General features: G+C 39.6%; 1 protein-coding gene across 1 annotated transcript in view; it reads right to left on the bottom strand.

Annotated features, from left to right (window-relative positions):
* LOC121279999 (protein bassoon-like) overlaps positions 1-24,640 on the bottom strand; it is a 382,622-nt gene that overhangs the window by 62,073 nt on the left and 295,909 nt on the right. The window contains exon 4 of the mRNA XM_041191629.1: positions 4,015-4,545. Within this exon, the coding sequence (XP_041047563.1) occupies positions 4,015-4,545 (531 nt within the window). The remainder of the gene's footprint in view (positions 1-4,014; positions 4,546-24,640) is intronic.

Below are 24,640 nucleotides of genomic sequence, written 5' to 3'. Positions count from 1 at the left end.
ATACAAATCAAACTTAAATTTTAAAGCAAAAACTCATTCTTAAAACTCACAAATACAAATATAACTTTCTTAAACTGTCTCTATTTCCTAACAATAAAATAATCTTCCAACAGAATTGTTGATATGACCAATTGACAAGAGTAAGGTTGGTAGCATTCAAAAGTATCAGGCTGAATTTAATATACAGGATTTTAATAAGGATAAGTTAATGTAAATTTATGCTCTTGGCATTAGTAAAGTGCATACTCAATAAAGACATGTTCAAAGACAAAGGAAAAGGCATATTTACTGACCATTGAGTTAAAGCTGGTATCAGTGAAGCTAATCATGCACTGAAATCCATAATGAGGGGCTTGAACACAAGTTGAAACAGGTTATTCTAACCTGGTTCTGATTATACTTATATTACTCTAATCAAATTTTTTAACAATAAAAAGGCTGCAAAATTTTCACTGTAATAGTTTGCCATCAGAGTCTGAGTTGAAAATATTAAAATGATTGAAAATATAAATAGGAGAAATTAAAATAGTTCAATTAAACTATTTACTTGGCTGCTTACCTTGCACAGTAGAAAGAGAACATGGTGGAGATGATGAATAAAGTGCTCCACAGTGCCATAGAGCCTGCAGTTTCATGCAGACTGAAACCAGTACTTGTAAACTATTCCAGTATCATTGACTTTTCATTTATAGGAAATATTATTAAAAATGACAGGTGTCATAGGAAAAAGAATTACATGCAAATATAAGAGGGTAATTGTGGACACATTTAACATGCAAACATCAGAGGCAGGAAAGAGCAGGAGCTGATAATGATGCAATACTAAATACAACTACCACACCAGTCTGACAATAGCCCAGGGACCATTATGGGCAAAAAATCCTGGTCCACAATTGACGGTGGAGCCTGAGTATAGGCTGTGAAAAGGACAGGGCATGAGTGATACTCATGGGGGGTGGGGGATTGGGGGTGAAGCCTGAGCAGGGACATATGTGAACGATAGCAACTATATGGAAGATGTGCTGTAAACAGGCAGAGTGGAGCCCCAAGAGTGAGGCCTGTTACTCCTAATAAGTAATCATGGGCAAGAGGCAAAATCTAAAAGTAATAAATAAAATAAACAGAATAGGGTTCAAAGTACGTAGCATGATCAGAAGTTGGAAGGCAGGATCAGAAGGTGGACTGGTGATGCGGGTGATGGATAGCTGGGTACAGCAGTGAGCAACAGAGTGATGGCAACTAAGAATGGCCAGCAGTGATGGCCAACTACCCAACAAATCCTCTTGGAGTTGAAGCACAGCAGCAGCAGCAATGCAGTCAGTAAACAGAGTGGCTGGCAACTACAGTGGGCTCTAAGAGCTATTCCCACCATACAGCACAATCAGAAGCAGGAGAGATAGGGTGACTGGAAAACAGATTTCTCTGGTACAGAAGGCAAGTTTAACTTACCTATATTCAGTAAGATGTCTGCCTTTCTCCAAAAAAATTACTGCAATATTGCACCCTGTGGGTGAATGTTAAGCACTGCAGCTCAAATTAATTCGAAGAGTTTGAGTTCAATTGCTGGCCATGTAACATTAAGTGACATAAAAATATGTTCACAGCACCACTGACAGGTACAAAACCATTAGATACATTGCCATTTTTCATATATAACTGATAAAGATTTTGTTCAGCTTAACTGAAAGAACAGAGGTTCCTTGAATTTCTGTTATTTTCAAGATTAGATCATTCATTAATGGACCTGGCAAAGACTATTCCACCCATAAAACAGCTATCTAGTAATTTTCCCTCAAGTAATTTATAATAAGTGAGGCTTGGGTGCTAATCTTAACGGAAAGTGGGAACTGCATGTAAATAATAAATGACATAATACTGTGATTTTATTTTAATTTCTAGTAACTGAATTTGAATCCAGTGAAAATTGATAGTGATGCTTATCTTTCTGCTATGATTCCTCAGTGAAAATAGTTTTAGACAGTCTCAACCAATTTTCAGTGATTTGAGTCCGAACCACTAAACTATGGAACCAATTTATGCCAAACTGACAATGCATTTATTACAGAGGCCTCAAAGACATACAAAATTTGTCATGGTGGTGGAATGGAATTGAGTCACTTCTGGGGACAAAGTTGAGGGAGTTTAATTTAATGTTAATCTCTCTGTTGTATTTATCCTGGGATTGTTTAATACTGACATGGAGTGCCCAGGAGAAAAACGTAGATCATTCTCTGACACTGTTGTAACTCATCTTGATGGGTATAAAAGGCATCCAGAAAGTAAAATGAAAAAGCTACCATCAAGTAAAAATGAAAACTCAGGAAACTGGAGCATACAACAAAGAAAATAGAGCTGCACACGAGACTGCAGAGCTAGGGTTGGGTGACATTATACAAGGCTCTGTAAACAAGAATGAAAATTCTGAATTTAACATATTGCCCAACAACCCTGTCAGTGAGGACAAGGTTAAAGGACACATAAACTTACTGCAGGACAGGAAGCCAGGTCCTGTCATGATAAAAGGATGAATAAGGATTTCATTAACCACGGGAATGAGGCATGATTTTGAAGAACTGGACCTAACCAACCTTGGCGATGAACAGGACTTGGAGTCTGAATCTCAGCTTTGGATCGAACAACACATGAGGCTGAAAACATGAGATTTCAGGCTGAGCAAGCAGCCAAGAACAGGATTGAGCTGAGGTTCGACAGGATGGTTTCAGGCTTGTTTCAGTTGCTGAAATTTCTGCCTCAGAGAGTGGTTTATCATGTTACATTAATCAGGGGCGATATGCAGGCATGGTGAGTTTTAAGATTGGTGATTTTGGCAAGATCTGTTTGGGTACTGCATATAGTTTGAAACCCAACTGAAAACATTCTGAGAGAGAAAAGCGGGACAGGTAAGCATGTCGATGGTTAGTAATGTTATCTTCAAAATAAAGAAAGGAAAGGGAGGTTAAAGATGAATAGAAGTTGCAGAAGATAGTGGGGTCGAGTATAGACTTTGAGGATGGGGTTGATGCCTGCAGTTATGAGGGACTAGCAACAATGTCAATGTCAAGGAAGCCGTTAACAAGAAATGGATCTTGTAGGAAATCTTAATTTTGTGAAGGCTGGTGAGGAAATGGAGAAAAATTACAGGATGAGGGGTCTGAGAATAGGATATGGGAACCACTTAGATGAAGGAAGCATCTAGGAGTTGGGTGCAATGGACAGATTAGGCCTCAGCTGGTGCATGTGCTAGTTCTATGTACCATATTTTAGGATTGATATTAAAAGCACATCGAAGTTTTGCTGGAATAATACAAGAGATGAGGGAACTTGGTTAGGTGGACAGGGTGAAGAAGCTGGGATTGTTCTTCTTAGAAAAGTAAGGGTAAATTTAACAGATATGATCAAAATTATGAAGAATTTTGATTGAGTTAATGGGGAGAAACTCTTTCCATTGTCAGGAGGGTTACAGATTTAAGATAATTAGCAGAAGAACTAGAAAGGAGATGATGAGAAGTTTCTTTAACATGAGTTATGATGATATGCAATGCACTATCAGAAAGGGTGTTAAAAACAAAATCAATCGTAACTTTTGAAAGGGAAATGGATATTCTTGGGAAAAAAAAAGTTTTCTGGAGGGCTATGTGGAAAGCGGAGGATATTGGAAAAAATTAATAGCTACTTCAAAGAATCAGCACAGGCATAATGGGCCAAATGGCCTCCTTCTGTGATGCATGATCCTACAAGAAGGCTGAGACAGCTGTATTATTTCAATCTTGGAGACAAATCTCAAAAAATTATATGAGCTCCTCAGATTTTCATTTGAAGGGACAAGTTGTCACCATGAAGGGGAATTGCTCAACAATTGGTTTTCCTCCATTGACCCCTCAACAATACATTTCTCTGACCTTGAAACTGACATATTCGTTCTTGACAGATGGCATTTCCACAGTCATAAAATAATTCAACTTAATTTGAAAATAATTTTTATTCTTTGTCATGACATGCATTTAAGTGGCTTACCTCTTGAATTTTTGCTTTCTGTAGTTCAACAGCTTGGGACGTCTCCTTTGAAGAAGAGTCAACTTTTTTGCCTGCGCTGATTGCTTTTGATGGTACAGGTACTGTGGCGCTCTGCACTGCAGGTTTTGACTTCTCTTTTGCTGACTGTGATCTGTTTTGGATTGCATTCTGGGGCAGCTGTTGGGCCTCGCTTTGCCCAGGATGTGTTTGCTGAGGATGCAGCTTATCACCATTCAATGGGCCTTGTTGCTTTGTTGGCATAGGCTGTCCTGGTTTAGGAGCTGGTGGTTCTTTTTGTTGAGAGAATTGCTGATCTGGTGCTAAAGGGACCTTTTGTTGCTGGACAGGGCCAGCTTGCTGTTGGCTAACCCCTTTCCTTTGTTGCACAGTGGCACCTGTTTGCCCATGATGGTGTGGTGACATCGTTGGCTGTTGCTTTGATGCAGATGGTGAGACAGGAAGTGGTGCATCTCCCAAATTTCCAGACATCAGTCGTTGGGTCTGACAGTTCAGGCAAAGCCATTCTTTTTTCTACATGGACAAGAAAAACAAATACAAAGGATGGTGTGAACTGGTACAATATAATATGTACTTCTGCATTGACTATAAATTTTATGGCTTTGTAACTATTTTCTGGTTTGTACTAGATATGCTCTGAGCTTTACTATCACAGATCATTCCCAGAAGTGGCTCTTGCATCAGTATCAAATAATTAACGACAAGTTAAGGTGCCTTGGGATCCATAACAAGAGCACTCATTATTTGTACTGGACGCGATGATCTTGCATATGACTTACATATTTGCCCCATCCGCTACAAGGCAGACTGATGAGAACTCTAATACAAAGAGAGAAAAGATAGAAAATGCTGGAAATATTCAGCAGGTCTGATGAAAATTCTAAAAAGTTAACTCTGTTACTCTCTCCACAGATGCTGTCAGGCCTGCTGAGTATTCGCAGCATTTTCTGTTTTTATCTTAAGTTTATAGCATCTGCAGTATTTTGCTTTTCTGATTAGAATTCCAGTCAGAAGAGACCAACTGTAAATCATTGGTTTATTTTACTTGGAAAGCAATGTCTAAACTGACTGCTATTTTCACAGCAAGTTCCATCTTTTTCCTATTGCTCCGCATAATGTCAAAAATAATAAAATAAGCAAACTTTTCCCTTGATACAGGCCTAGATTTGCTTTGCAAGTCAGTATTGCTGAACCCACCAATGCTAACTTTTCATAGTGGGTGATAATCATTCTGCCTCCCTCACTGCCTCTGTCTTTTATCCTTTAAGGTTAAAATAGATAAAAGCTTCATCTCTGCTGCTTCCTAGGTTTCCTGGATCAAACACTGATTCATAACTTGCCAACAACCCAGGAATGTGTGAATGGTTACACAACAGTGCATCCTCTGGGTCTCAAATTTATCTTTTATTTCTCATTTGTCGCACTTTTAAGTGTTTTCTAAGTGTAGGGAGTGACACTCTTGATACTAGGATTTCAGTCAAGTGTGTCTGCAATTTTTGTACTTTCCATTTGGAGAGTCACAATAATCAATGTTGACTTTGCCTAGAGAGAGCATTTTGTGCCATGGGACTGGTAGTTACATGTCTGTCACTAATGCTGAGGACAATTTAAGATAATGGATTACACAATGCCTACTAAATGCACTCAAGTCTATTGATTTAAGGGCGTTTTTATCCTCTCACATTTTGGACGCTAAATAACCAGAGTGACAACACAGCATTGGTGTGGTTTGCAACTAGGTACTTTTCATTAGCAAAGCTGGCAAATGCACTTGAAAGAAAGATTGCTTATTTACAATCCTGTGGTGACCCTGCATCAATTCCCACAGCTACCCCAGTGTTCCAATTCAGCACAGGACCAGACAGGGATGTCCCAATCCTACCTTTTATATAAATAAAGGCAAAATACTGCAGATGCTGGAAATCTGACATAAAACCAGAAAATTCTGGAAAAACTCAGTAGGTCTGTTTGCAACTGTGGAGAGAGAAACAGAGTTAACGTTTTGAGTCCCTGTGACCCTTCTTCAGAGCTCTGAAGAAGGATCATGTGGACTGGAAATGTTAATTTTATTTCTCTCTCCACAGATGCTGTCAGACCTGCTGAGTTTTTCCAGAATTTTCTGGTTTTAAACCTATCTTTTATATACTTTTGCTTGCTTGTCACAGAAACTTTGCCACCCTGGAGAAAAGGAACTGTGAACATAATCTACCCAGCCCAAAGAGCATTTACACAGGGCTAACTCGGTGGAATTGTTTGTCATAACAATCATGGATGCAGTCAATAAAATTCACATCATCCTCCTCTAGCTACTTCCGATGCTGTTGGTTAAGTTGCCACCCCACCAACCAAATGACCTGGACAGTCCCATCTCCAACTCCCTCCAGGTCGGAAATGAGGACACAAATACTTTGCAAACTCTAAAAATAAGAGGGGAAATAAGAGGCCTCTTGAATTTCTGCCGGTTCTACTGGGCAACCTGAACCTAAATAATTATGAACTGCTCCCTGAAACACTTCTGGTTGGGAACAGGAGCAGGACACTCCCTTTCCACCCCACAGAGCTAAACATTCACAAATTCTCAGAACAGAACAGTAGAGAGTCAGCCTTCTCTGCAAAGAATATGTCCGCACAACAAACACATGATTTTTCTGCAAGTAAGTGATCAGCCTAGAGACAAGCCTGTGGTTCTCTGAAGATCTCACTGGATCTAATAGCTGTCCCCAAACCTTGCATAATGACGCACTCTCAATAACATTAATTTCAGGTGAGTTCAGAGTCTTGCACCTAACAAAAGGCAGAACAGAAAGCCCGAGAGTGAGACCTCACTCAAATATTAAGGGAAGAGAATGCATAAGAGGCTTGGAGTCAGACTCTAGGCACCATCATCTTTAGCTGAATGACCAGCTCAACACTGTACGTAGCATATCATACCAAACATAAACGCCACCAGTTTCATCCCTCCATATGTGACGACTGCTAGAAAATGGTCAAACTCTTACACATATTCTGTCACACCCCCATATACAGGGTAACTTGCAAAACAGTGCAGATGTCCTCCTCCATGTGCCTACTGCACAGAAACTAAGACCAAACTAATTACTTCAACCCTCTGACATGCAGGCACAGTCAAGCCAAGAATCTCAAACCTATCAATGCACTTCTTCCACAACCAACATGTGTATGTACGTGAATGTATTTTCTTGACATTCAGCTAAAAATATCAAAAAGAAAAGTGTTTTATAAATATATACATGTATACATATGTAGTTGCAAATACGAAGTTTGGGACTGTCTCTGGTAAAATGAAGGAATACATAAACCACTTTTTGAAGGCAGCCCGACAATAAGCTTGGTGGCTTGGTTGTCCTTGATTTAAGGACCAGAATAGCTCTAGTTCAATAGCAATTCAGCCACTTACCAATGTAAAGTTGGTGCCATAATTTTGCCCATGACTTATTTGAGGATTCTGAAATTATATAATCTTGCATCCTATTCTATTTAATGCTTAGTTGTTAAAGGTTAATGGGGGCAGGGGTAGGGGCAGGTTATTTTACTGAGAAGATGGTGCAGGATGCTCATACCTGTGATAACTGTGGGTAGACTGTTAGTCTCCAAGTCTCACAGGATGGTGTTAGGAATGTCAGGTTTTATTCAGAAGTGTCAGATTCTATTTAATACAATGTAGACAAGTGTTCAAGTGATTCCTGTAGTGACATAAAAATAGACAGCTGCAGTGACTCATAGGATAGGTCCTTTTTCTCGAGCAAGCACAACAGTGAGAATTGGACAAATTATACCCTATTAACTGCAGGCTTACCATGTGTGCAATCTCTTTTTCATGTGCTATCACAGGTTGCAAAAAATGATTTTGTGCAAATTTAATGAAGCATATTATGAATCACATGGTGACTCATTACAAATGAGAGAGAGCAGTAGCCAGCAACAGTAGTGGGCATCAGTGCTTGACAGTGCACATTTTCAGCACAAATTGATAAAAACTGTTTGGGGCATTTTTTTCCCCTGAAAAATGAGACATTTTCTGATGATTACTTTTGAAGAGAGACAGAAAAAAAATGACTGTCTGATAGTGAATCACTATATGAAACATGAACAATGTCTCAGACTTCATGCTTAATAAAATAAAAATGGTGACAGTGGTTGTCTTTTGACAATGTTGTTGGAAATGAAAGAGGAAACAAAGGGAAAGGCTAAAATAATCTTGATTCTAAAATCGATCACAATTTTTGAGAAGCAGTCTCAGGGAGTAGGCAGTGTGCATAAATCAGCAAAGTATCAACAAAAGCAACAGAACAATCACAGTCACTACCAAATCCCACACTGGCAGTGCATCAGTTCTGAGTCATTGTTGTAGAAAGGACAGTGATCAAGAATATCTTAAGTAGTGAATTTCATCAAGTTTTATCATCTTCTGCCAAATCCATCTTCAGGCACATTGATTATATGTGCACCTTTGCATGGTGTCAAAATGATTTAACAACAACTGCCTCAGATGAGCAAATGTTCACTGTGTAAAGGAGTCAGCCCTGGGACTTGTGAAATACGTGGGTTTGCAAATCTGCCACTGGGATAAGAGGGCCAAATCTAGTGTAAGACTCTTTCATGATCATAGCTTCCACTTATCTGCATTATGTAGTCTTGGATCCAAAGACATATTTAAAGGAATAAAAGGATTTATTGATCAAGTGAGATAAAGTAGGGTGGAAGGAGGTGGTCAATCATAAATACTGGCATAGATCATTTGGGCTGAGTGGCCTGCTTCTGCACTGTAAATTCTATGTAATTCGATGCAAGATTTAATATAAGAACACAAGAAGTAGGAGTGGGCCATTTGGCCCCTTGATCCTGCAGCCCCATTCAATAAGATCATGGCTGATCTGATTACATCCATAACTCCACTTTCCTGCCTGTCCCCTATGGCCCTCAACACAAGGACACTCATATCCCTCTGAACACCAACATTTAATAGTTCCTCACTAGCATTTTCTCAACAACTGATGTCAGTCTAATAGGCTTGTAGTTCCTTGTTTTCTCTCTCACTCCTTTCTTGAATAGCAGTGTTACATTTGCTACCTTTTAATCCGCTGGGACCATTCCAGAAGCTAGGGATATTTGCAAATTCAAAACAAATGCATCCATTATCTCTGTATCCAACTCTCATAGAATCCTCGGGGGTAGACCCAGGAAATTTTCAAGCTTTTCGTTCCATTAATTTCTCCAGTTATTAGATCTTCCACCCATCAGCTCCTGGAATCCTTATCTATGCCTTTGTCACTTCCAATGCTCCCTTTCACCACTTTCCATTAAATTCAGCTCATCCAAAAATCTGCTGCCTGTATTCAATGCTGTTTCTGGTATGTTTTTGTGTTGTTGACTGTTTTAAATTAATTACTGAATAAGATTCCTTGCACCCACTGTGTTTCAAATACTAGAATAATTTTTTTCCTCCTCTGCTAACATTTGCCATTGAGGATAATAATGGATATCTCAGTGACTTAAAAACTAGAGTTTAATCAAGAGGCTCAGTTGGTTCTATTGATACAATAACAGTTATCCAGTAGCGTTAAATGTTACACTTTAAGCGAGGGATAGATCATACAATAAACAGTGATAAACTACTTGAGATTTTATAACAGTTGTTAGATTTCCAAGTTTAGACTGCTGCATGTAGTTTACTCTCAAGTATCCATTATTCCTTATATAACCACAACTTGCATTAATAGAAAGCACCTTTAATGGAAAGAAACTTCAAATTTACTTCACAGACGTGTAATCAGACAAAAATGGACACTGAGCGAAAGAATGAGCTATTAGGAGAGATTACAAAAAGCTAGATAAGGGAGATGGGTTTTAATGTGGGTTTTAAAGGAGGAAAGAGGTGGGGAGGCAGAGAGGTTAAGGAGGAATTAGTTGAAGACATAACCATCAATGGTGAAGAGAAAGGAGGGGAGAATGGACATGAGGCCAGGCAAGGAGGAATGTAGAGCTCTAGGAAAAAGTTGTAGGGCTGGGGGAGGTTGCAGAAATTGGATGTGCAGGTAGCAAAGTTTTGGATAAGCTGAAGTTCATGGAATGTTGTGAATTGGAAGTCAGCCAGAAAAGCATCAGAGGTGACAAAGGCATGGATAAGTATACCAGCAGCAGATGGGCTGAGGTCGGGCTAGAAGCAGACAATGTTATAGATGTGGAAGCAGATCATCTTTGTGATGGAGACGACAAAAGCATCAAAGCTCAGTATGGGGTAAAATAATATTTCAAGATTGCAAACTGCTTGGTTCAACATAAAGACAGTGGCTAAGGAGAGGCTGAAATCAGTGGGAAGGGTACAACATTTGTGGCCGGTGCCAAACACAATGGTTTTGATCTTATCAATGTTTTATTTGAAGGAATTGCAGCTCATCCAAGACTGAATTTCTTACAAGCTGTCTGACAAAATAAAAACAGTTGAGGGATCAGGAGAGATAATGAAGGAGTAGAACTTAGTGGGAGCAAGAGGTGGATCTCATGGACAAGATCAGCTCAGAGAAGGCATGAGGGAGATAGGTCAGAAATAATAACAATAACTTGCATATATAAAGCACCTTTAATGCAGCAAAAATTCCCAAAGCACTCAAGAAGAGTTGGCAATATAAAAAAATGACACCAAGCCAGAGAAGGAGAGATCAGGGTAGGTGAATAAAGCTAGGGATAGATATAAGCTCAAAGGAAAGATTGGTATGACGGAAAGGGAAGGATGTAGAAGAGGTGGCTGAACAGATGATCTTAATCTTCTAAACAGAGAAGTCCATGAGCTTCTTGCACTAAAAACAGAAAATGCTGGAAAAACTCAGCAGGTCTGACAGCATCTGTGGAGAGAGAACGAGTTAACATTTTGAGTCTGTATGACTCTTCTTTAGAGCTCTGAAGAAAAGTCATACAGACTCGAAAAGTTAACTCTGCTTCTCTCTCCACAGATGCTGTCAGACCTGCTGAGCTTTTCCAGCATTTTCTGTTTTATTTCAGACTTCCAGCATCCACAGATTTTTGTTTTAGCTTCTTGCACTTGTTGGTGGAGCAAGAAAGAAAGACTTGCATTTATATATAGTGAGTTTCATGACCTCAGGACATTACAAACAATTAAGTACTTTGCAGACAATTAAGTACTTTTGAAGTGTAGCCACAGTTGTAATGTAGGAAACACAGCAGCAAATTTGCTCAGAGCTAAATCCTGCAAACAGCAATATGTCTGTGACCAGATAATCTGTTTAAATTGTGTTGTTTGAAGGACAATTATTGGCCAGGACACTGGAAGATCTTCCCTGTTGCTCTTTGTATAATGTCATGGGATCTTTTACAACTATCCGGGGGCTGTGGGGTGGGGGTTAGACAGGCCTTTTGTTTAATGTCTCTTCTGAAAGGCAGAAACTCCAACAATGCAACACACCCTCAGTACTCCACTAAAGTATCAGCTTGGATTATGTGTTCAAATCTCTGGAGTGGAGCTTGAACCCAGAGGCAAGAGCGTCATCATTGAGCCTTGGATTGCACCTTGTGCTGGTCACAGTGGAGAGGTGTTTAAGGCGACAGTTGATACCAGAGAAAAGAAGCTGAAGGTGATTAAAACCCTCTATTGGATGGCAACTTGAATTCCCCGCTGAGGTATTTTTAAATTGCACGCTGCAAATGCTTTGGGGTCAGTGCTAGTTTTGATGTGTTTTAATGTTGGCAGCAACCTCCCATGCAGATGCTGAGAGTTAATGGGCATCATACTGTCAATGTGCAATGATGTTCATAATGAAGACTAAACAATTCCAACCTCTGAAAATTTATTGAGGAATAAAGTGGAGTTGATTATCCGGAAATTCTATTGCCAATATATTTCATTTTTTAAAATGTTGCTGATGTAAAATCAGTTTCACTTGAGGAACTGTTAAGGTCCTTGTCGGTAATATAACTATCATGGAAGGTGTGTCTGGTTACCTTTACTACTTTATCCTGTGGGATATTGCTATCTTATTAGGAAAAAAAATTAGAAAGCATCTAATATACATACTGTTATACATACTGACATCACACTTAAATATCACATATTTATATAGTACTGCAAAACATGAAATTTTCTATAATTCATGTTTGGCAACCTGTTGTTTGCAGTCAAATTGATCTTGACCCCAGACTGCTACAATAGTATTGATTTCTGTACCAATGAAGCCTAGGTACATTTTAATTTAACCCTTTAGAAACATATAAAGATTTATGGAACAGAAGGAGGCCATCATGTCTGTCCTGGCTGAAAAAGGGCTATGCTAATCTAATTCCACTTTCCAGTTCTTGGTCTATAGCCCTGTAAATTGAAGAACTTCAAGTGGATACCCTAGCATTCTTTATAAATGCCATGAGTTTCTGCATTTTCCACCCTTTCAGGCAAATGGTGGTCCACTTTGCTTTATTTGAATGTTTGTTGTTTACTCATAGCATATTTTGCACTAGTGTAATATCCATCACTCTATGAATATGGGACACAAAATATGCAGCTAAATTTTATAATTTAGATGAAATGGTCAAATTTCATAGTTCATTTGGATGGAATTTTGCTTTTGAAGAAAATTACAATCATGACATACAATCTATTGGAATGGTGCCTACGAGCAATCAAGCATAATCCACCAAATATTGTTATACCTTCTCCACTTACTTCTGAGAACTCCATTACAATTGCAAGTTCAGGCAGAAAAGGATAGGCAGGAAAACTTAACTGAAGGCCCCTCGCAAAGTAACTCAAAGTCATATATTGGATGCTACATAAGACGCTCCCCTCAATGCTTTGGCCATTTCTAGTTTCCGCTCAGTCATCTTTTAATAACACAGCTTAGAACTGGTCCTTGTCACATATGAAAACACGATCGCTCACGATCAGTATTCTACCTCATTTTAATATAATGAATTCCAGCTTAAACACATTCTGCCATGCTAACAATAATCCAACTGCAAATGTTTAAATTTTTCAAAGAGAAAATACAGGAGGACTAGTCATGGAGAATATCAAAAATCGGAGAAAATAAGTGCTATTTCAGTAAGGCAATGGATGAGAGAAGTCAAAAGTGAAATGCATTGCCATTGACATAAAGGCAGTTATAATTTATCTCTCCAAAAGAAAAAAGGTGACTATAGTGCCTGAGAGCAGGTACAAATCTCACTGGTCATTTATCAAAAAGGAAAGAACCCAGTTCGGAGTGGAGCAAATGGACATTTCAATCAGTCCTTTCACATGCAATGGATTATCAAAATTTGAAGTTAATACATCTTCACAGAATACTGAGGAGTGGTAAAGCAAGCCTGCTTAAATGAGAAAGCAGCACATACATGGACACATTTACGTCAACAACTCAACATTAAGCTTACAATATCTATGGTGCAAACCATAATTTAGACTGCATAATTTTGGCAACATTCAATTTGTGATCTGCAACAGTGGTGTATTTCTGCCAATAAAAGTCCACAAGAGGCATTTACTTGATAAGTGCAATAACCGGGTGAAAACATGAAAAATGTATCCATGTATCCACAGCCTGAACTTTCACCATCTTATCATCAACTATTCATTGTATAGTAATGGGGAACTGTGTAGCTGCCTCATCTTTTTTTTTATATAAATCCTCTCTGCCTTACTTGAAAACGGTGATTTAATACTAAATACCAACAAAATCTTATAACATTACCCAAATACCCATTTTTTATTTGTGACCTGAGATAAACATCACAGGTGTGATATTCAATTGTGGAGAATGTCACAGTTGAGGCAAATCCTAACCCTAATTAATACACATTTCTCAATAAGTCTTTGGTCAACAATCAGCAATGGGAGCTGCAAAGAAAGAGATCCTGAGGCCTATTGTAATTTCTTCACTGCTGAAATCAGTTAACTCCACGCAAACCAGTGATCAAAGCTGGAACCTTAAAATTTTGAGAAATTATTTGTAGTCAATATTGTTTTTCCTATTCTGGCCAATTTAGTTCAGTATCACACTGAAGTATATGAAATTGACTTACATATGGGAAACTTTAGGGAGTTATTTTAAGTGACTTACAATAGGGTACAACATGAACAAAAGTCCACTTGCGAACATACCAAATTACAAATTATTGAACAACCAGGCACTCATTGTCCCTGAACCAGGAAGGCTGGGATTATAGCTAAGAAACAGTATATTACTCCATAGCAACCCAAAATGACCAGGGGAGCCTTTCCACCACAACCCCAACCCCCCCAACTCCCTAAAACTTTCAACAGAAAACTAAATAATACGCATAAGTTCCTGACATGTTATAAAGCAGCTTTAGATAATGTGACAATGATTTAGTCTCCCATTGGAGATATGAATTGGATCACAAAACACTGAACTTATTTTTTGGCTGAAAAACAATTTTCCTCTGCCTTCCGAAGCTCCATTTTCCTGTAGCCTTTGCATGGTTGGGGAGGCCTTTGGTGCAAAACGCACACACACACCTTCCTCGAGGGTCCAGGTCCCCTTTGTATGGATATAGGAAAATTGTATTTCCTCCTGCGCACAATTTTAATGTGGTGTGGCATATCAATGCCCTTAAAAACAAAAGCACCTCCTTGGAGAATTTGTGATCACTAGGGAAGCCTGCTGAGGAGCTGGGAACATTCTGTAAAGTAAGTGCAAAATGTTTTTACAGCTTCAAATATTGCTATTGTATGCTGTATTGTAATGTAGACGTGTTTTTAATGTAGTGATTCATCTGTCCTTCAAAGGTAAGTTGACCCTTACCTTCACTACCACTGCGTAAGTGTTGTCATGCATTACAATACTTATTCCACTGAAGAAAGTGCCATAATTTGGAAAAACATGTAAAAAAAAATCCTGTCAGCCTCTGTTGACATATTTTGTGCTGTGATTTAAATCAATGGAGTACTTTGTGTTAAAAAAAGACCCTGCTTTTGAAAGTTAAAAAAAAATCTCTGCTCTTCTCCATTGACTGGCAGACATTGAAATGGAATTAGGTCACCCTTCTGTCCTGTCAGTTTCTGGCAATGTAGCTGGAAGTGTTTATTATGATAGCTGTAGCCATTATGAATGCTTAGCTGGGTTTTAAAAGCTAATATTGGTTTTAGCTCAGCAGGTGGTCTATTGATCCAAGAACAACTGAAATTTTTAAGAGCCTGTAATAACAGAATATGTCCTTGAGAAGAATATAGGACAATGCCCCTTAAATGATGCTACTTATTCTTTGCATGCATTTCAGTTTCCATATGAAAAGTACCTCTGTATCTCTCCTATCAAATCGCTATCATTTATAATAACTTGAGTAGATTACTCCTCAATTAAGGGATTACAACCAAATTTACATCTATCCTTTGGTTTAGTGACCAAAATAGCACTTCACATGGGGTCTGACCAAAGCTCTGAATAACTGAACCATCACTTTCTCACTTTTCCCACTCTCTTTGGATAAAGACCATCATTTCACTGGCCTTTTTGGTTACTTTTTGTTCCTATGCACTAGTCTTTAGCTACTAATAAATGGCCACTTCAATTCTAGGCCAAGAATTCTAGATCAAGTCTATGGAACTCTCTTCCTCAGAGAGTGGTAGCGGCACAGTCATTGAATATTTTTAAGGCAGAGGTAGATAGTCTTGGATTCCTTTGTTAGTGAAGAATCTATCAGGGCTATCATGATCTTACTGAATGGCAGAGCAGGCTCAAGGGCCCAATGGCCTACTCCTGCTCCTAATTTGTGTGTTCGTATGTGGCTTATTTGTGTACAAACCCAAAAGGCACTTAAAGAATTTTTTTCTGCACCAGTGTGGGTTTTTTTTCAGTCCTGCATCAATGATAGGGTGCTTGAATTCAGCATTTTATTCGATTGTTTGAGGTTTAATTTCTTTCCAATGATTTTAAAATAATTCCCATTGCTATTGCATGGCTTCTGAGGACTGTACATCATGGAGTGGCTATGTATGATACATGAGGCACATGGAGAATTGGTGAGGGAACATGAGGTGGAATGGGTGATCTGATGGGGAAATGGGTGATCTGAGAAGACATGGTGTGGAATGGGTGATTTGAGGGGGTATGGGGCACTGGCTGGGGGGCATGGGATGTGTGAGGGGTGAGTTTTAGGGAGCTTTTAAACTATGTTGGAAGCTGGATTGCTGTGTTGGAGAACTTCTAACCAACCCATCGCTGCATCCAAAATCCTCACGAACTTCGTTGCAGCTCACAAAATGCACTGCGAACCCGAACCATTTGGAAAGACAAAAGTCCTGGGCGAAGTCATACATGTCGGATGTACAGTTCAGAAGGCGCAAAAGGGTGCAGGTTGAGTTTTCCTAAGCCCACAGGAAAATCTGGCCCCCTGGTGTGCAAAGACAAAGGACATATGAAATACTAAATGCTGAGTTGGTAAACAGAAATTTAATTATGAGCTACAACTCAGCAGGTAAGCTAGTGCAAATGTTAGTCCCAACAAAAGCTGCTTTAGGATTCAATCATTTCGTCTGAAAATGATTCATTTTCTGAAGTTTAATTTTAAATGTTATTTTATTTTCAGTTCAAAGCCTGTGTGAATTCAGTGTGTCATTTCAGTATTCAATCCTCAGATGCTGCCAGTGGAATTGCTTGAATAGTTATGCAGGTTTTTGCTCTGAGGTTAGGGAGAGCAGAGAATGATTTCTACAAACAACAGTGGAAAATTTATTTCATCAATATCATAGCAAATATTCTACTACTTCCCATTTCTGCTAATTTGCTTCCCTTCTACACTGAAGGTGTAAACTCGCTGTTAATCACTCTCTGATAAGTTGCCACTTGACAATTTTATAAATACAGTTGTGCACCAGTAAACCATTCCACCACAATTTACATCACAGTCAAGTCCAATCCTGTCCTTAACTCAACATCCATGCATATGAGTTTATTGGATAAGAATATTGAGCAGGAACCTTAGTTGACTCCTCTCCCTCCCCTAGTCTCAAGCACCAAGGCTAATTAAAGCCCTTTATTGCCAACTTATTTATAACAGCACAAACCAGAGATCAAGCCTGTCCTTCCTAGACTGAATGGCTGCAACTAGCTGTGTCACGAGGAGAGTTCACAATAGTAAACATTGTAAGATGCAGAATGAATATTCACAACTTGTATTTATATGGCACTTTTAATATATCAAAATATCCATATGTGCTTCAGAGGAGCATTATTAAGCAAAACTTTGCACCAAGCAATATAAGGTGATAGTAGGGCATATAGCCAAAAGCTTCGTCAAAGAGGTAGGCACTTTAAAGGAGGAAAGAAGGCAGAGAGGTGGAGAGATTTAGGGAATTCCAGAGCTGAGGGCTTAGGCAGCTGAAAGGGTGGCCATCAATGCTGCAGCAATTAAAATCTTAAAAGGTCAGAATTAGAGAAGAGCCGATACTTAGCAAAGAAAATAAACCTTCAAAATTTTACTAAGAAAAAAGGCTAAAGTGTAAAATAGTTATTAATATCTACAGAATAAATTACTCAGCCCTTTCAAAGACTATACAAGATGTAGCTAGATCTTGCTGTTACTCGGAGAATTATTCTATGATCATTTGGTTCCCTTAAAGGGGGGAATAATTCGAGAGGTTTACAATCTACCCGAGTAGATACTGATCTTTATCTTCATCTTGTTCTTCGCTGGTGTCAGTATCACTTTCCATTTGAATACAGCAAGGATCCTGTACTTACTGAAGGTAAACCTTAGTTTATGAATGGTCTTGATGTGTTCAGATGACCAATGATGCAACTGCAAGTATAATTCTCTTGCCTGATGTTCTAGATTTTCGCATTTCAATTTAAATTATATCAATTAATTTTGCACCCATTAAGGTGAGTGATCCCAGTAGTGGATAGCACAATCAATAATTTTTCTGACATCATCACTTGTCAACAGCAAGGATTCAAAGATGCAGAGTTCTGCTTCCTCCGCACATCCCCAACAATGTGTCTGTCTCACAACCAACTTTGAAAGTGCCCCCATACTGTACAAAATAATTTTTCCACTTCCCACAGGTGCCAAAAGGTAGCTAATTTTGGGCTAACTGATCCCAAAGTAGGTATAGCTTTGTGTTATGAACTTGCAGACACTAGGAATTGCATTAGGACTGCTAAAGCTTATTTTGTTTGGGGCCCTTACTGAAAGGAATGATTTCTATTCAATCAATCAGTCTCAGCTGTACTTGAACCCAAGCCCCAAAAGTAAAAGGGTAGCATCAAACTGCCTGCACCACACTGCACTCCTAAGTGCTCTCTGCATAAATTACATCCCCCTTTCTATGCTTTGTTCTGGCCTACATGCTGTACTCAACTAAGACTCACATAGCTTTCCCACCTGCTCTGAAGTGATAGAGGGCAGTCCTGGGTGATATTTCCCTTTTAATTTATCATCATTACGGAAAGTGCCTGACCCTCTCTTGTTGTCTTCTTACGTCCTCAGGATGTTCGCAAAGCTTATTTATGACCATCCCTAACTACAGAGGTAGTGATAGGAAACCCTCTATTTAAACAGCTGCAACCCTTATATTAATGCTATTCCCATAATTTTTTTTGAAACAATGAAGCTTTTTATCCCTGATACTTTAATACGTTCTGCCACAAAATGCAAAAAATCTAGAAAATACGCAGCTGCTTCTTTTCAGTTCCTGGGTGTGTGGTGTCACAAAATGTCAGAGCTTGTCAAACTGCCCACCTGATATGGGTGAGGTGGGAGGACAACACACAAAAATTCATAAATAGAAGAATGGAATTTATTTGTGCATTGCATCCCATGTGACATTAGTCTAAAGTACACGTGTCTCTTTAAGTCACGATGTAGTAGGTGACAAATTGAAGACCCTACTATAGGGCATCATTCAAGGAAAGAGTGATAGATAGGACTAGGTTAAATCAGGAACTGGACAGAACTGGAAATGTCTGGCATGACAACTTATCCAATCCTGCCAGTTTCTCTTTGAGAGAATGAGGTTAAAACACCCACAGATTTGAAAAGATTATTTAGATGAGGAAAGAAAAAGGAGTGGAATGATTTGGAAGTCCTGGGCAGGAACAAGTTAGAGTGGACCAACCGTGTGATGAGAAAATAAAGGGACTTTACACGATGTTGCAACCCACAACAAACCTTGCAGATTTCCGTATGTACCCCATGTAGTTTCACTTGCTACTGCAGGTCTGCATTAAAGTCCTGTAAACAGTGAAAAGTCCTTAGTAGATCTCAGCAAAGGCAGATCATTCTCTTCTAGCAATAGCTTCTTGCTTTAACATGAGGCATGGACAACCAGTACTATGCCGAAAACAGAACTCAATACCTATTGTTCTAGTTGTTACAATGTAGCTTTTATCGTGCAACTAACGTATGTAATAAGAGTAGTGGAAAATTGCATCTGTCTGATTTGAAGACTGAATTTTTTTGTTCATTCTCGGGGTGTGGGCTTCGCTGGCTGGACCAACATTTATTGCCCATCCTTAATTGCCCTGGAGGTGGTAGTGAGCTGCCTTCTTGAACCACTGCAGTCCACATGGTGTGTGGACCAGCACCCACAATGCTGTTAGGAAGGGAGTTCCAGGATTTTGACTCAGCAACAGTGAAGGAACAGCGATATATTTCCAAGTCAGGATGGTGAGTGACTTGGAGGGGAATTTCTAGGCAGTGGTGTCCCCATCTATCTGCTGCCTTTATCTTTCTAGATGGTAGTGGTTGTGGGTTTGGAAGGTGCTGTCAAAGAAGCCTTGGTGAATTCCTGCAGTGCATCCTGTAGATGGTACACACTGCTGCTACTGTGTGTCAGTGGTGGAGGGAGTGAATGTGGTGCCAATCAAGCAGGCTGCTTTTTCCTGGATGGTGTCAAGTTTCTTGAGTCTTGTGAGGGCGTGTACTCATCCAGGGAAGAGAGGAGTATTCCATCGCACTCCTGACTTGTGCCTTGTAGACGTGAACAGGATTTGGGGAGTCAGGAGGCGAGTTACTCTTCACAGGATTCCTAGCCTCTGACCTGCTCTCGTAGCCACAGTCCAATGGCTAGTCCAGTTCAGTTTCTGGTCAATGGTAACCCCGAAGATGTTGATAGTGGGGGATTCAGTGATGGTAATGCCATTGAACATCAAGGGGCGATGGTTGGATTCTCTCTTGTTGGAGATGGTCATTGCCCGACACTTGTGTGATGCAAATGTTACTTGCCACTTGTTAGCCCAAGCCTGGATATTGTCCAGGTCTTGCTGCAAGAATCTCTGCAATTTCTTTTAGGCACCACTTCATCTTATTGCATTCAAGACTATCATTTACTTCGGGTTTTATTTTTTCAGAATTATATTTCATTGCATCGTATATCAACTGAATGCACCCTTGGGTTGAAACCATGAACATGACTGGCAGAAACCAAAGTCCGGTGACAGGGAAGAAAATACTCATGTGCCTCTTGCTAAATAAACACTCGTTAGAATGGCATCATGGTTAAGATCTGCTTCATGCCCCAATATATGAGAACGTGCTTTATATTTGGATTATTACTTTCTGGAATTTTGATTGCAAAGATGAGTGAAGGTGTAGATTTCTATTCACTTTAGTTTATGTGGGATTTAGGCGTTGAACATACTGGTGGCGGAAGTGATAGCTTTAGACATTCAGGGACATCAATTGGACATGAACCAGGGATTGACAAGCAGCAGGGCTCTGCTCTTAGTTTCAATGACTGTCCATGATTGTCAGGCAATGGTAAGCAGAAAGACTTCAAACAGTTCTTACCATAGTTCTTTGTTTTCATGTTTGTACTTTTTTTAAGCACTTAGATTCTCATGAATCTTTATGTAAAAAAAATGCAAAAATTAATAAATATCCTATTACTGGATGAGTGAGTTTTCCAACAGGAATCCCCTACCTGATGCATTTAGAAGTTGCCAAGGAATCTCGACTTGCCTGATTTCTGAGCAGAGGCTAGCAATTACAAGTCCAAGCATTCCCTGGGAGTTTTCACACATGTGCGAATCGGTATTGGGCTGCACATGCACAATCCAGCATTTGAGAGAGCTTTGGGTTGGGTACAAGTGCTCAGGGTGACTGTATGGGGAAAAAAAGGACCTAACCTGATCACGGGACCCAGGAGTGGGGCACTATAACAGAGAGGAGTCCTGGGGCAAGGGACTGGAAAGGAACCAAATAAGGAACCCAGGGAGGAAACCCAGGGAGAGGGGACAGGAACAGGTCCCAGAGTGGGAGAGAGAACCAGGGAAGGAGCCACCGTGAGCAGGAGAACACCGGTAGGAACCATCAGGGAGAGGAGCAAACAAACAGGCTCCAAGTAATAAATGTGCTGCATTTGGCAGACTTCAAGTCATGAGGGCTTGGGGGAACTGAAAAGGCAGCATAAAATGGGTGACTCCATGCTGCAGACTGTTCAGGCAAAGGTAATCCTTTGGAGCAGTGGTGTCCTCTCAGCATGGCTGAAGAGCTGGAGTTATGCTTGTAAACTGGTGCTGGACTGCAGACTCAGAAATTCAGAGGAACGTAATCTTAGGAGACAAGATTGAAACCCTGGGAGGTAATTTGTCATTGAGGTAGTTCAAGTCAGAGTGACTTTTGGAGGGAATTCCAAGGCTAGATCTTCGAAAGGGAAGAGTGAATGCAATCCTTCATGAGGGAGACAGAGTTTCAATGAGATTGATTGACTCACAGTGTTTACTGACATCTGCGTGGGTTGCTGAGAAATATGTGGGATCTGTCGTGCCCACATCTGCCATTTATTGTACAGTGTGATGCGTTCAACCACAGTTTGCCTGTTAATTCACACTTACATCATGTTATTCCAGAAAGTTAGAGTATAAGATAGATATTGCAAATTGTTTTATCTTTCTGACCTTGTATAGTAAAGTTGATTTTATTTTCTCAAATACCATGGAATCTTGAGACTTTGTTATCTTAGCAAGTACATTGGATCTCAAACCTTGTCTACTTTAAACAAAAAGTTATTGGTCCCTAACAGAATCATACCAAAAACTTGGGTGCCTGGTCCAGGATCATAAAGTAAAGGCAGGGGTACCAAGCAGATCAGTTGGCAAGAGAGATGCTATGTGTTTACATGTGCATACTGGTACACTCTGATCTACAAACAGTGGTAAAATAATCTTGCTTTGGCAGATGATTAATGCATGGTGACACTCCCTTTCCCAAAGGAAGCTGGCACTACAGATCCTTGACAATACCATCAAGCTGACCATAATGTTAGATATTTCCCTAGAAGCACCCAAATCACATATAGCATACTTGCAGTGATAATGCATGAAAGGAGGCACAAACCTGGTTGATCAACAGCTTCTGATTAGACACACCATCCAAGATGCCGCTGGCCAAATCTGTAGGCTGCAGTACACCCACTTGACAACACCGTGGGAAATTGAGTTCACATCAGAAAGCCAGACAAGCAGCTGTGCAATGTGCTGAAAGGGCAGTGGTAGTGACTATACAGAAAAGGGCTAGAAGGTCCAATAATGCTAACAGTTAGCAATTGTTTAAAATTGGGCTGCATTGCCTTATAGATCATTGTGCAATTTTCAGCTGTAGGGATGGTGTTGTGAAATGAAACAGAAGCAGTCCTCCTCACAATTATGACTTTGAGCAATACCTCTATCAAACAGTTGTCAAACAAGAGTCCTGCTTCTGCTCTGCTGTACCACTTGCTTAGAGGCTCATCTGTGCGTACTTTGGGTTTTCTTCTCCTTCGTCTTTGCCAATCACCCATTAGTATCCTGCCATTTCAGCTTTGCTAAAGGCTGCTAACAGATCTTCAGTGCCAGCTTCCTTTGGGAAATGAGTGTCACCATGCATTAATCATCTGCCAAAGCAAGATTATTTTACCACTGTTTCTAGATCAGAGTGTACCAGGATGCACAAGTAAACACATAGCATCTCTCTTGCCAACTGATCCGGTTGGTACCCCTGCCTTTGGGCCTTTCCAGTGGGTTTCTGAATTTTTGCCAACCTACTTTAATGCTCACTTTCAAATGTCCCTTCCCTGTTAATTTCACCTACACTCAAGTTTCCACTCTCATCAGTATGATGCTTTCACATGCATCTGAAACTATGTATAATAATTAACAAACCTCAGGAAATTGTGTACAATTAGCACACCTCCATTCATGTCAGTGAAAACCTACTACTAAGCATTGAGGTGTGTGCACTTTTCCTCAAGATGCTACTTTAAAGGCACTATATAAGTGAAAAATGTTGCTGTAAATTTAATCCATATTGGAAAATGCCCCTTCCCCACAACTGATTACTCCTAAATATCACAAATTGGTTGCTAACACAGAGCAGCTTCTGGCCTTTAAGGCAGGCAGTCCTCCCTGCCTCTGGCTGTGGTAACAGTTGCAGAATATAAAATAGAATTGTGAAGTGGAAAGAACACTTTCTGACCGAGAATTCAAGAATGAGTGAAAGGCTGGTCTCTAATTTATGAATTCAGCTTCTTGTGTGTTAAATAATGGATACCTTGGAGTGATCAATAGAAGATTGTGGTCTCTGGAGTACATAAAATGCTGACACAAACTGTGAGAGTCAATCTTGAGCATTTATACCAGTCACCTAAAGCTTAAAATGCAGGAGCTGAACCAACTTTGGCCCCATAGCCTTTCTTTAAGAAGAGTTTTTTTTAGTGGTTCTATTTAATGGGAAATGGTGAATGTTGGCAGGTAACGACAACATTAACGTATAATATTCTCAAATTTATAAAAGACAAGGTATGAGGCCAAAGACCCTGGAATACAGGGCCACCAACATTGAAAAGTGATAAGTGATGAGATAATTAGTGTGAATCTGCTATCTGGTGCCGCTAATGGGGATTGACACTCAAAAGCAGCACAACTGTAACTTTTCCATTCTTTCAAATTAATGGATAGAAAATCAAAGTTGATCATCTGCCATTTCCTTGGGTGTGACGGATAGCAAATTGGGCCCTCATATGGCACCGACACTAAAGGATTAATGATTGTGACATAATAATTCATTGAGCAATAGACAGACCAGGACAAAGAGTAGATAATATAGTCAAATATTCTCCACCAGCTGTTCTGTAAAATATATATATTAAAAATAAAATAGCTGTGCATGGTATTCATCAGGATGAAGAGTGGTAAGATACGACTTCAAAAGATACTATTAGCATATAACAGGGAGAAACATGGCAACAGGTAATTATTGGCAGCTTTTAGAAGAATATTTGTTCTGCAGCATATGATATGCTGCTTTTACCATGACAACACACTGGAAGATAGGTCAGCAGTGGAACAAGCTATTTGCTCTCACATGGATTCACCTTAATATCCAATATTCAACTTATAATTTCCCATATTTTATCACCCCTTTGTGTGAAACAGAAAGAATTTACAATTATAGTGTCCTTCATTACCTCAGCATGTACCAAAGCAGTTTACAGCCAATGAAGGTACTTTTGAAGTGTAGTAACAGTTGTAATGTAATGTAATACAGCATCCAATTTTCACATAGCAAGATGCCACAAACAGCAATGACACATATGACCTGATAATTAGCCTTTTGGTAATGTTGGTTGAGGGATAAATATCAA

This window comes from Carcharodon carcharias, chromosome 7 (assembly GCF_017639515.1).
Source record: "Carcharodon carcharias isolate sCarCar2 chromosome 7, sCarCar2.pri, whole genome shotgun sequence".
Taxonomy (NCBI): domain Eukaryota; kingdom Metazoa; phylum Chordata; class Chondrichthyes; order Lamniformes; family Lamnidae; genus Carcharodon; species Carcharodon carcharias.
The sequence above is the reverse complement of the archived record's forward strand: the minus strand, read 5'-3'. Positions and strand labels throughout refer to the sequence as shown.